Consider the following 13,017-nt stretch of genomic DNA (forward strand, 5'->3'; position numbering starts at 1 on the left):
AATTTGAAATATGTCAGTGGCGTACTATCTTTTTTCTTTAAAAAGTTCAGACCATTACCCCTATGCGCGCCAATGATGAATATCAAATCCTTAATTGTATGTCAAAACATGCACAATAACTACCTCTTAAAACCCGCCAAGTTTTATTACAATGTTGCAATGTTGTAGTTTCGGCAAAATCGTAAAAAAGGTGTAAAATTTTGTTTTCTTCAACGCCCTGTATCCTGTATCTTGAAAATGGATGGCGTTACAAAAAATTTTTATTAAGCAAACCCCAATTATTTTTCAGTTTTTTACTTATTCTAGTGACGGTGTTACCTTTTTTGAAAAATATTTATAAAATTGTATCAAAACATGAAAAAAAAACCGAAAATATGCCGTTTTTTATTTTTAAAGGTGCGTTGCAACAATTTTAAAAATTTGAAAAAATTCAGGGTGAAACATTATGCCAAAATACACGTTATATATTTTTTTTTTCGTGAAAACGAATGTCTTAGTTATTTTTTATAATCATTTAAAATTTTAAAATCGATCTAAAATTTAAATTTTCCGCCAAAAATTAAAAAAAATAATTTCGGACAGAGCTTTTTAAAGCTTACAACTTTTTTATTTAAAGCTTTTCGCTAGTTCTCGATGCGGCTGAGATAAAAATAAAAACCTAAAAACACTAATTAGGCTCTAGATGGGTCACATGACCACCTAGGGGGCTAAAAATTTCAGAAAGTGAGTTTCACTATATATGCTAAACGGTGACCTATATGGAATTCGAATCGAGTTGGGGGCAGTTTTCATCATCTTACCCGGCTAGGCCCTTTTACATGAAATTATCAACATGATCAAGAAAAAATAAGACTATTAAAATCATAACATTCACGAATTTAAATATAACAATCAGTCCAAAAATATCTATGACAAGTTCAATTATTTTCTGACACTAACAAGTCCCACCATAGTTAAAACATCTTTGTAAATATTTTATTGAACCTGCGTTTCTCGTAATGCTTTTATCTAGCAGGAAGTGATGATTAAGGAACAGTGTCTCGTACCCATAAAAAACCAATTATTTTAACAATGGAATATGTTTAGAATACGAACCAAAAAGCGTCAGGACAATACAGTTAATCCATCCGTAAGTATAGTGCTAACTAATTTGATCAATAGGAGTATCTACGGGAGAGCAATCAAAATTTTCACAGACAGTTTAATTTTTCAAATAGACGGGATGGCATTTTATAGGCCAATAGATAATTTGTAATTGTAATGCCATATCAATCTCTGTATATAGTAATAAAAAGCACTGAATACTTTATAGAAAACCATATACTATTAAGAGAAAAAGGACTGAAAATGAATCTAAAGAAAACTAAAATATTGACTAATACAGAAGTCACCTCAGTAATTACCATAGGTGGAACAAACAGAACACGTCCAAGAATATATTTACTTAGTACAAGCTATCAGAGGAGACAAAAGTAACCAGACTAAAGAAATGAACAGAAGAATAAGAAAGGGATGGGCGGCATTCGGAAAACTCTCATATACTACTAAAAACCAAAAAATACCCTTAAAATTAAGAACGAAGGTATCTAATGCATGCGTCCTACCTGTTCTGACCGTGACCCGTCAAAATAGCCCGGTCAAAACAGCCCCGTCAAAAAAGCCCTGTCAAAATAGCCTCAACACAAAATAGCCTCGACAAAATAGCCCCGACAAAATAGCCCGCACACAAAATAGCCCCGGTCAAAACAGCCCCGGCTAAAATAGCCCCGGTTAAAACAGCCTCTTATAAACAATTACATAATTATTTATACAAGGTGTCCAAAAACTTTTTTTTTATTTAAATTATTTGACAAAAAGGAAGAATGTATTTAATTTATTTATTTAAAATGCATTTTACTGTTGCCCGAAAACAGAAAAAAATGTTTATATCATAAATTAACATTGATTTTTGCTTAACTTTATTGTTCAAACTTCCAAGAGGCAGGAAAGACAGGACTCGAGTTCTTTGAAAAGACAATTTTTATTTAATGTGGTTAAGATAAACATCTGAATAGAGGATAATTACCATTTCCGAAAAAATGTATTTTGAAGGAATTATTTCATGATGAATTCTGAAGGGAGCTTTTTTTCGGGGCTATTTTGTCGGGGCTATTTTGTCGGGGCTATTTTGTCGGCGGGCTATTATTCCGCGGCGATTTTGTCTGCAGGCTATTTTGTCGGAGCTATTTTGTGTGCGGGATATTATGTCGGGGCTATTTTGTCGGAGCTTTTTTGACGGGGCTATTTTGACGGGGTACCGTTCTGACCTATGGGGTCCAGATGAGGAGGTGTACCAAGAGCCACTTAGATAGAATAAATAAAACACAAAGAGTTATGGAAAGACAATTATTGTTGGGAATATCGCTGAGAGATAAAAAGAGGAACGAGTGGATAAGAGGCAAAACCGGAACAACAAACGCTGTCGAACATGCGTTGAAATTAAAATGGAAATGGGCTGGGCACAACGAAAGACATCAGGATGGAAGATGGAATAAAGAAATTGGCCGCTGGAGACCATATACTACAAAAAAAAAAGGTCAGTAGGTCGACCGCAAATGAGATTGAAAGATGATATTGAGCAAAGCTCAGGTCCAATGTGAAAAGGGAAGCAGAAGACAGAGACAAATGGAGACCAATGGGAGAGGCCAATATTCAGCACATGAATAGATTTTGGGCTATAGATAGATAGATACAAACAGACTTGGAAAAACTATATTTAGTCCAGTCTAGTCGTCAGAGATTTGAGATCTCTAAAAATCATACGCTGAATTTACACACTTCACACTCTTCCACCCGGACTTCCACCTAAAAACCGTACTCGTAAGGGAGGGGGAAAATATCGATTTACTAAGAACTCGACGGTATAAATTCGATATACATATTTTGATCACAGTATGTATCGACAAAAATCAAAATGCATTTTAAAGACGAAGAGAGCAGTTTTCCAATTCAATTTGCATTTTGCCGCAAATAAAGTTAGTTTCTACAGGGTGATTGATTAGTAGGGTAAAGCTCAATAGCTCCGCAATAGTAATAGATAGCAATAAAAGTTAATAACAAAAATTTTAGCCACCTTTGAGCTTCACATTACACAATTAGTTAGAATGTTACAGGGTGTTCGATAACACAGTGGCAGACCTAACTTATGTTTTCTTAAATAGGACACCCTATATTTTATTTTATATTCGAAATCCTGTTAACTTCTCCATCACAAAAATATAAAGGTTTGTAATGTTATACATGGTATTTACAAAGTTATAACCAATTTTGTATGAAAATCGTAACAAGTTCAACTCCCTGTATAAATAAAAATAAGCACAACAGCAATGGTTTACTAATGCCATATTTTTTTATTTATTGTCAAAATTTTTAAGAATTATTGATATTGCTAATTTTCTTTATATCAAATACAGGGTGAGTCAAAACGCAAGTACCTTATTTTCTCAATAATGTTAAATGGAACACCCTATATTTTATATCATTATTGAAAAGTAACATTAACGTACTTTAATTTTTATATAACATTCCCTATGCCAAATTTATTAGTTTTCGAGATATTTTCATTTTTCAGAGCAAATTATTTTAGGTGTTTAAATTTATCTAAATTTTAAGTAAGCCATGACTGAATTGACAATTGAAGATTACCGATTATCAATCCGGTAATCAATGTAACACTGTAGCAAATAAAGAAATAAAAATAATTTATTAGTAATACATTTTACAAACAAAAACACAACCACTACATGCAACATTTTTGAAACAATTCAAAACTATCTTTTTATGTAAATGCAACAAATAAACAAAGAAACTAGTAATAAATTTTACAAGAAAACACACAAACACAAAATATAATATTTTGTGAAGACAATTAAACACTACTTTTGTATGTAAATGTAACAATGTAACAAATAAAGAACGAAACACAATTTATCAGTAATACATTTTGCAAAAAACATGTTTGAAAAAATTAGAAGCTACTTTTAATAAAATATTTTTAATATTTAATTACATAAGGTGTTCAAAATTATCTCCTAACACATTTATGTACGCCTAAATACGATCATTGAATGAGCTACTTACTCTACGGAGCATTTGTAACTTAACACATCGAAATACACTTTGTATTCTATTTTTCATCTCATCCCTTGTTGTTGGAGGTATTTTATAAACTTCATTATTAACGTAACCCCAAAAAAATCAGTCCAGTTTATTAAATTCTGGTGATTTGGGTGGCCACGCTACTGGTCCATTGAAAAATGAAAATATATCGAAAACTAATAAATTTAGACATAGGGAATGTTATCTAAAAATTAAAGTACGGTAATGGTACTTTTCAATAGTGATATAAAATACAGGGTGTTCCATTTAAAATTACTGAGAAAATAATGTACTTGCGTTTTGACTCACCCTGTATTTGATATAAAGAAAATTAGCAATATCGACCATTCTTGAAAATTTTGACAATACGTTAAAAAATATGGCATTAATAAACCATTGTTGTTTTGCTTATTTTTATTTATACAGGGAGTTGAACTTGTTACGATTTTCATATAAAATTGGTTATAACTTTGTAAATACCCTGTATAACATAACAAACCTTTATATTTTTGTGATGGAGAAGTTAACAGGATTTCGAATTTAAAATAAAATATAGGGTATTACATTTAAAAAAAAAAACATAAGTTTGGTCTGCCACTGTGTTATCGAACACCCTGTAACATTCTAACTAATTTTGTAATGTGAAGCTCAAAGGTGGCTAAAATTTTTGTTATTAACTTTTATTGCTATCTATTACTATAGCGGAGCTATTGAGCTTTACCCTACTAATCAATCACCCTGTATAAAGCTGTTAAAATAAATAAACGTTGCAACATTGTTGCCATTGTTTACGATTTTTATGTAATCAATAAACCGATTCTAGGTGCATTGATGTTTTCCCTTCCCCCTGGGAGGGGGGTTGTAGGGGGAAGCCCGGTAGATGTGGCAAACTTTTTGCATCTGTTTTCAGGTCCAAAAATTGATATTCTCAGCCAAATTCATCATCTCACGTATAATTTTAAGGCCCCGGATAGCTCAGGCGGTAGCATGTCAGACAACAACTAATCTGTTTAAAGCGTCAGTTAATAAAATAATTATAGCCAGAATGATCGCCAATATTCGAAACGAATAGGCACCAAAAGAAGAAGAAGAAGTTTATTTAAAGGGAATATATAATAATTGCTAAATTTTGATTAATATAAATGGAATTCGTGTACACGAGTTGTGTACTATACTTTCTCTACGAAAAATAAATACTCAAAAATTAATACCCAAGCAATAATATTATACTAAGAAAAGTTGTTACATCTTTGTTCTGTGAAAGTAATTTAAACATAAATGAATCTTTTGAAAAAAACATTTTAAATCTTGGTTATCTTGATCTTGGGCAATACTTTAGTTATATCGTCGAGGACGTAAATTTGCGACTCGTTGTGCAAAGAAAAGTTTGAAATGAGAGAAAAATAATTTGGACCACGAATCAAGTAATCTGTACCGAGGTACACAGTACCAAGCGGCGCCGCTAGGAGAACACTCCAATAATGTGTCGCAAATTACTTATATGAAACGTGGTCATTTTGTACTCTAATACAGAGTATGGTATGACAAGAAAGAAAATAATAGTTTCGTTTTGATTCAATTTGAGTCTCTTGCCATCCTCTGACACCTGATGTTTCGAAATATATTCCTTGTTAAAGAGGCTTTGCAAGAAGACTGAATTGGACCGTAACGAAACGCACCATCTTCCTCGCACTAACTTTAATATTTGCACCATCTTCTTCGTTTCGTTATGGTCCAATCCAGTCTTCTTGCAAAGCCTCTCTGACAAGGAATAGATTCCGAAACATCAGGTGTCAGAGGATGGCAAGAGACTCGAATTGAATCAAAACGAAACGATTATTTTCTTTCTTGTCATACCATACTCTGTATTAGAGTACAAAATAACCACGTTTCATATAAGTAATCTGCGGCGCATTATTGGAGTGTTCTGCTAGCAGAGCCGCTTGGTACTGTGTACCTCGGTTAACAGATTACTTGATTCGTGGTCGAAATTATTTTTTACTCATTTCATCGTTCCCCGTTAGAGGACAGTCTAACCATACTCCGGTGCAAATATTTTAATATTTACACCATCTCTTCGTTTCGTTTTATGGTCCAATTCAGTCTTCTTGCATAGCCTCTTTGACAAGGAATAGATTCCGAAACATCAGGTTTCAGAGGATGGCAAGAGACTCGAATTGAATCAAAACGAAACGATTATTTTCTTTAAAGAAAAGTTTGCAGGAAGCTTGTTTATGACATATACCTAAGACAGATCTGTGAAATATATTTTTAAGAGGCTGCTAATAGAGAAAAGATTCCATGATACTGTTGATATGATTAGCTTACGTTTGAAGACAGACACTGCAGTACGAGTAGAAGAAAAGCTTGATCTCGATTTTTCTAAAAATTATTCACTCAACAAAGCTCATCGGGTATATTTCAAGGTAACTCTTTCAAAATATTAAAATACACCTCATCATTTATGGCACTGATAGCACTAAGACAAACAACTTTGAAACGGAGGAATGTCCATAATAATGAATATTGTTTAAAGTTAAGGTTTAAAAATTCTATAAAGGTGAGTCAGTGTATCAGAAAAACACTTCGATTAATAGCATTTTATGGATATAGGGATAGAAAAAGGTAGTTGAACACTTCAGATATGGTAATGGAGTGAATAGATCAAAATAAATTGAAAAATGCAATAGTTAAATACCTCAGGATTGTACCTGAATAAAAAAACTCACCTTTTAAGAGTAGGATGTTTTCCATTAATCATCAACTTAGGCTTCCCTTTCTCACTTGTGCTGGTCGGAGTCATCGAACTGTGGCTAGCCGTGGCGGTGGTCAAATCACTAGCAAACGAACTGATGCTCGTTTCCTTGGAGATGGGCGTAGAAGTCCTCCCGTTTGCTACATGGTCACCGCCGCCCAAAGAGAGCTGCAGGTGACCTTTAGGACCCGTGGGAGGCTTCTCGTCCACCGGAAGCATGTACGATAACATGGCGATCAGGAGGAATTACTGAGTAATTGGACTTGTTCTTACAGCACCGTTAGCACCATAGAGAACGGTCAATTTTGATAATTAGGACATCGCGCAAAGCTGAAAAAAAATATAAAATTAATTTAAAAAATAAATCAAGTACATGGATGCTTTATTTGTATTAATCACGTTAGATTCCAAATGTACCTTTTTTGTCGAATTTTGGTCTCAATAAATTGAAAGAATAAATTACAAGATTAGAAAAAAAGTAGTAATTTGAAAATATAGTTCTCGATTCCTTTGGGTACAAATCAGTTTAACCGTTGATTGAACTGTTTAACATCGTATTCATCTTAATTAAACGTTGCACAGGTTGTTTTACAGGTTTTTAAGTAATGCAAAGAGTGAATGAAATCTAGAATAATTGTTAATTAAATATATGCTTGATACACATGTAAAAATATCTACTATACTCTGGGCTAATTAAGAAAATACAAGAAAAATCTTTAGTTTTTAACTAAAATTTTAGATAAATAATTGTTTATCAATAATTACATACCTTGGCAATATAAAAGCTCTTTTCGTATAGATTATAATTCCAGAAGCCGATGGAAATTGAATGAACAGCTTAGCAACAATTGAATTGTTAATTAAAAATTTACGGTCGCTATAATAACCACACTATTTATGATGCATAAGAATAACTATGATTTTTGTATAAAAAGACACTGTACCTATCTAATGTCCTTTACAGAATTGAAATTGGACTATTTAGGCGGCCTCAGGAATATTTTAAAATTATAAACAATTTTTTGGCTTACAAACAAATAGAATATCTCTGGAAATATTAAACTAAATTAAATCATGAAAACGGTATTGGAAAAAAAGGGGCAGGGCGCTTCTTCTAAAAGAAAAAACGTTTAATTGTGATGAGTGGTTCCTGAGATACAACCGGTCAAAGTTGACCGGCATTTACGGCAAAGATATAAACAATAGGATCATAATTTTCAAACCATCACCTTTTTATTTTTGTCCTCTTTTTCCACACCAATTTTTATATCTTTAAAATACTCATAACATATATTATTATAATAAAAACTATCGATATTACGAGTGAAAATTGCCAAAAATAGCAAAATTCCAATCTAAAATTAGGTTGGAGAAAATGTAATCTCAAAGTTCAAAATCGGTATACGTGAAAAAATGCATTTTCTCGTCTTCCCATGGAGCAATTTTCTTCATTCTTTTTTTGTTCCAAAGTAACTCGAGTAGAGCCATCTAACTAACGCATTATTAAATGTCAAAGTTGCTTTTGTTTTGTTATAATAGATAATTTATTTATAATTTATTTATAATTTATTATTTATTATTTATATTTCCAGTTGTAGACTTTTTTAGATAAACTTACTTCAGGTGTACCTTTTAACGTTAAAAACACAAATATTCTCATTTGAAAGCTGTATAATTATTTAAACAATCTTTATTTAAACCAATTAAAAAAATTTGTTATAATAAATAAATTAATTTATTATAGCAAAACAAAAGCAACTTTGACATTTAATAATGCGTTAGTTAGATGGCTCTACTCGAGTTACTTGGGAACAAAAAAGAATGAAGAAAATTGCTCCATGGAAAGCCGAGAAAATGCATTTTTTTAACGTATACCGATTTTGAACTTTGAAATTACCTTTTCTCCAACCTAATTTTTGATTGGAATTTTGCTATTTTTGGCAATTTTCATTCGTAATATCGATAGTTTTTATTATAATAATGTATGTTATGAGTATTTTAAAGATATGAAAATTGGTGTGGAGAAAGAGGACAAAAATAAAAAGGTGATGGTTTGAAAATTATGATCCTATTGTTTATATCTTTGCCATAAATGCCGGTCAACTTTGACCGGTTATACCTCAGGAACAATTCATCACAATTAAACGTTTTTTCCTTTAAAAAAAGTGTCTTGCTGCTTTTTTTTTTCAATACCGTTTTCACGATTTAATTTAATTTAATATTTCCCGATATTAGTTTATAAGCCAAAAAATTGTTTATATTTCTAAAATATTCTTGAGGCCGCCTAAATAGTCCAATTTTAATTCTGTAAAGAACATTAGATAGGTACAATGTCTTTTTATACAAAAATCATAGTTATTCTTATGTGTCATAATTATTGTGGTTATTATAGCGACCGTAAATTTTTAATTAACAATTCAATTGTTGCTAAGCTGTTTATTCAACTTCCATCTGCTTCTGGAATTATAATCTATACGGAAGGAGCTTTTACATTACCAAGTTATTTAATTATTGATAAACAATTACTTATCTAAAATTTTAGTTGAAAGTTAAAGATTTTGTTGGAAAAACCCCCATTTTCCGGGGAAATTTTTCGTCAAAGTAAATCGGGAAAAACACGTCTCTATGCAGAATTTAATTACGGTATTTTTATTTGTGTATTTTTGGTGTAAAGTTAAAATCTTTGGAGATATAGAGCAAAAATTGAAAAAAAAAACAAGATTTTCGGGCGCCATTTTGCTTATAAAAAAGTAGCACCATATCTGCGGACTTTGCATACCTATATTATTAATATATACAATTATAAGATTCGATTCCAGCAATAAAATGGCTGGTAAATAACTTTTCCCAAAAATGGCCTATTCTCTGTGTGTTGTGTATCACCGACCTTATTTAAAATATATGTTGCAAAAGCATTGAAAGAGTGGAAACGAAAATGCAGAGGCATGGGCGTAGACCTTGGAGATTTGCTTATATACATTGCAGTTTGCTGATGACCAGGTTGTTATAGCAAACGATAAAGATGATTTAGAGTACATGGCAAGGAAATTACAAGAAGAATATAGAAAGTGGGGACTAGAAATTAATACAGAAAAAACAAAATACCTGCCAATAGGTACCGAACTATCGAACATCACATTAGAAAATAATGAAATCATCATGCCCTGCGACCATTACACATATCTAGGAATCGTTTTTGACACAACGGGGAAAGATGATGAAGAAATAAAGAGAAAAATAACACAAGCCAGAAAAACAATAGGTTGTCTAAACAGCGTACTGTGGAATCATGAAATAGGAAAAAGAAGAAAACACAATATCTACGAATCTCTTATTAAAAGCAGTCTATTGTACGGAGCAGAAACTTGGCGGATAACCGAAAACAACAGAAGAAAACTGGAGGCAGTAGAAATGGACGCTTTTAGAAGATCAGTAGGAGTGTCACGCAGAGAGAGAATACGTAAGGATGAGATAAGACAGCGAATGGGGGTTGACGGCTCTCTAACAACAGACATAGAAAGAAAACAGCTGATATGGTACGGACACGTCCAGGGGATGGATAACTCAAGACTGCCTAAAATAACTATGCAACGGGTACCACCAAACCGCAGAAAGAGAGGAAGACCTAAGAAATCTTGGAGAGAGGGAGTAACGAAGGCGATGAGCGCAAGAGATCTTAGAGAGGGCCAATGGGATGATAGAGTGTCATGGAAATTAGGCATCGGACAACGTCGCAAGACGTTTTAAAACCGATTGATATATATCTATATATATATATATATATATATATATATATATATATATATATATATATATATATATATATATATATATATATATATATATAAAATGAATAATTTTGGGGAATGCAGTCAATGTGTTTTGGGCTGATTAAAAGAGAAACACTTTGAACTTTTGTCGAGCTTTCGACAAAATAAAAAAATAAACATTAATAACATATTAACAGTCACTACATATTAATAATCATATATATATATATATATATATATATATATATATATATATATATATATATACACTAATTTTGACACATTATAATTTAAACGTAATGACTAGTGGGTGTATTCCTATGTTTTACCATTGTTTTATTTTGTGACGTCTATTTATCTATTTATGTATTTCTGTTTCACTACCAACTTTGCATGCAGGTCATGTAATAATAATTCTTGAAAAAGGCATGGATATCCAGCCGAAACGTCGAATAAATATGACATAACATCATAGCCATCTCTCTTTTTTATGAACCTAAACCCAAGAAACCAAATTAATCATATATATATATATATATATATATATATATATATATATATATATATATATATATATATATATATATATATATATACAATTATAAGATTCGATTAGAGCAATAAAATTGCGTAAATAACTTTTCCCAAAAATGGCCCATTCTCTGATAATCTGACCAGTAACTATAACAGGCCGACTGACCAGCTGTTTTCTAAACGAACCACAAGGATTGGGGTAACATTATTAAATTGATAGTCCATCAAAAAACTCTTTAAAACATTGACAAAATTAGGATATAATATGTATCAAGTAAACAAGTTTAGATAAAACTTGTTTACTTTTTCCCTTGCCATCCTAACTGCAATGAAAATTTGGTTTTTCATTTATGATTTCAAAGTTGCCCCCGCTACACCCCCAGGGGGTGAGGGCGCTCAGTCAACTTCGTTAAACTTTTGAAAATTATTGAAAACGTGTGTTTTGGTTTTTGATTTGGAAGTGTATTTCTTGCGGTATTAGACCGTTCATATAATTTTCTTAGGCTAAGTAACAGGAGAAATCGTTTTTTCCGATTATTAGTGCGGCAGATTCGTGCAAATATTATAAGAATTGTGCATTTAATGATAAAAGCATACAATTTGGACCACACATACTACACATATAAAGGTTCAAAATTAGATATTAGGTCATCTCAGATTTTATCTTTTACAAAAATGGCGGGCATTCAAAATGGCAACTATACATATGTGACTAATAGCGCGATAACTTTTGAACGAAAAGTACGATTTTAACCAAATTTGGTACATGTGTTCTTTTTTTATGTATAAGATTGAGCTCTTGATCTGGAATATTCGGTTTATCAGAAGTAGTGTTTCTCCTGATTTTTTTTTGTAAAAAATATGTTGCTTATTTTTTCAATTCTTTCACGATGTATATATTAATTTTTCAAAAAGGTAATACCGGCGTTGAAAAGAGCGTAAAAATATTTTTTAGGAAATATATTGAACTCTTTAATCATATTAATTACCATTTAATAAATGCATAACGTATCTTCACATGTAGGTACCTATGTGCGGCAGATTCGTGTAAATAATAATATAAGAATTATTGTGTATTTAATGGTAGAAGCATATAATTTGGACCACACATACTACACATACAAAGACTCAAATTTAGATATGAGGCCATCTCAGATTTTGTCTTTTACAAAAATGGCTCATATCCATCCAAAATGGATATTCAAAATGAATCTGCCGCCCATACGTACGTAATTAATAGTTATTTAGGATATAAGTGTTAAAAGTACACGTTTAAGGCACGCATGTGAAAGTTTGCAGAATGAGCGATAGCGAGTTTTGCAATTCACATGAGTGCATTAAAAATGTACTTTTATCACGCATATCATACAATATTTTTTCTACAAACGTAATTACAGGACAATATCTACAAAAACTTTTACTTGACATTGACTGACATTCCATTTTTATATTTTTTTGACATTACATCAAAATTGCCTATACGGTCAATACGAACTGCAGTACCTTAAAAATATTTTAAAGCACTAATGCTTTATTTTAACCGATTCTTCCGGTTCAAGACCTCGATGTTATTCATCAAAGAAAGAACCTATATATCTTTTGTTGAAATCTGACGTCTCGATTAAAAGTTATCGTGCTATTAATCACATATGTATAGTCGCCATTTTGAATGCCCGCCATTTTTGTAAAAGACAAAATCTGAGATGGCCTTCTATCTAAATTTGAACCTTCATATTTGTAGTATATGTGTGTTTTTTGAGTAGGTAGGGGAAATGGGCCTATGATGGATCCCTTAAAGAAAAAGCTTCATAATAATTTTAA

General features: G+C 31.7%; 1 protein-coding gene across 1 annotated transcript in view; it reads right to left on the reverse strand.

Annotated features, from left to right (window-relative positions):
• LOC114329905 (uncharacterized) overlaps positions 1–13,017 on the reverse strand; it is a 787,321-nt gene that overhangs the window by 695,970 nt on the left and 78,334 nt on the right. The window contains exon 2 of the mRNA XM_050645282.1: positions 6,867–7,222. Within this exon, the coding sequence (XP_050501239.1) occupies positions 6,867–7,123 (257 nt within the window). The 5' untranslated portion in view covers positions 7,124–7,222. The remainder of the gene's footprint in view (positions 1–6,866; positions 7,223–13,017) is intronic.

Source organism: Diabrotica virgifera, chromosome 3, assembly GCF_917563875.1.
Source record: "Diabrotica virgifera virgifera chromosome 3, PGI_DIABVI_V3a".
NCBI classification, from domain to species: domain Eukaryota; kingdom Metazoa; phylum Arthropoda; class Insecta; order Coleoptera; family Chrysomelidae; genus Diabrotica; species Diabrotica virgifera.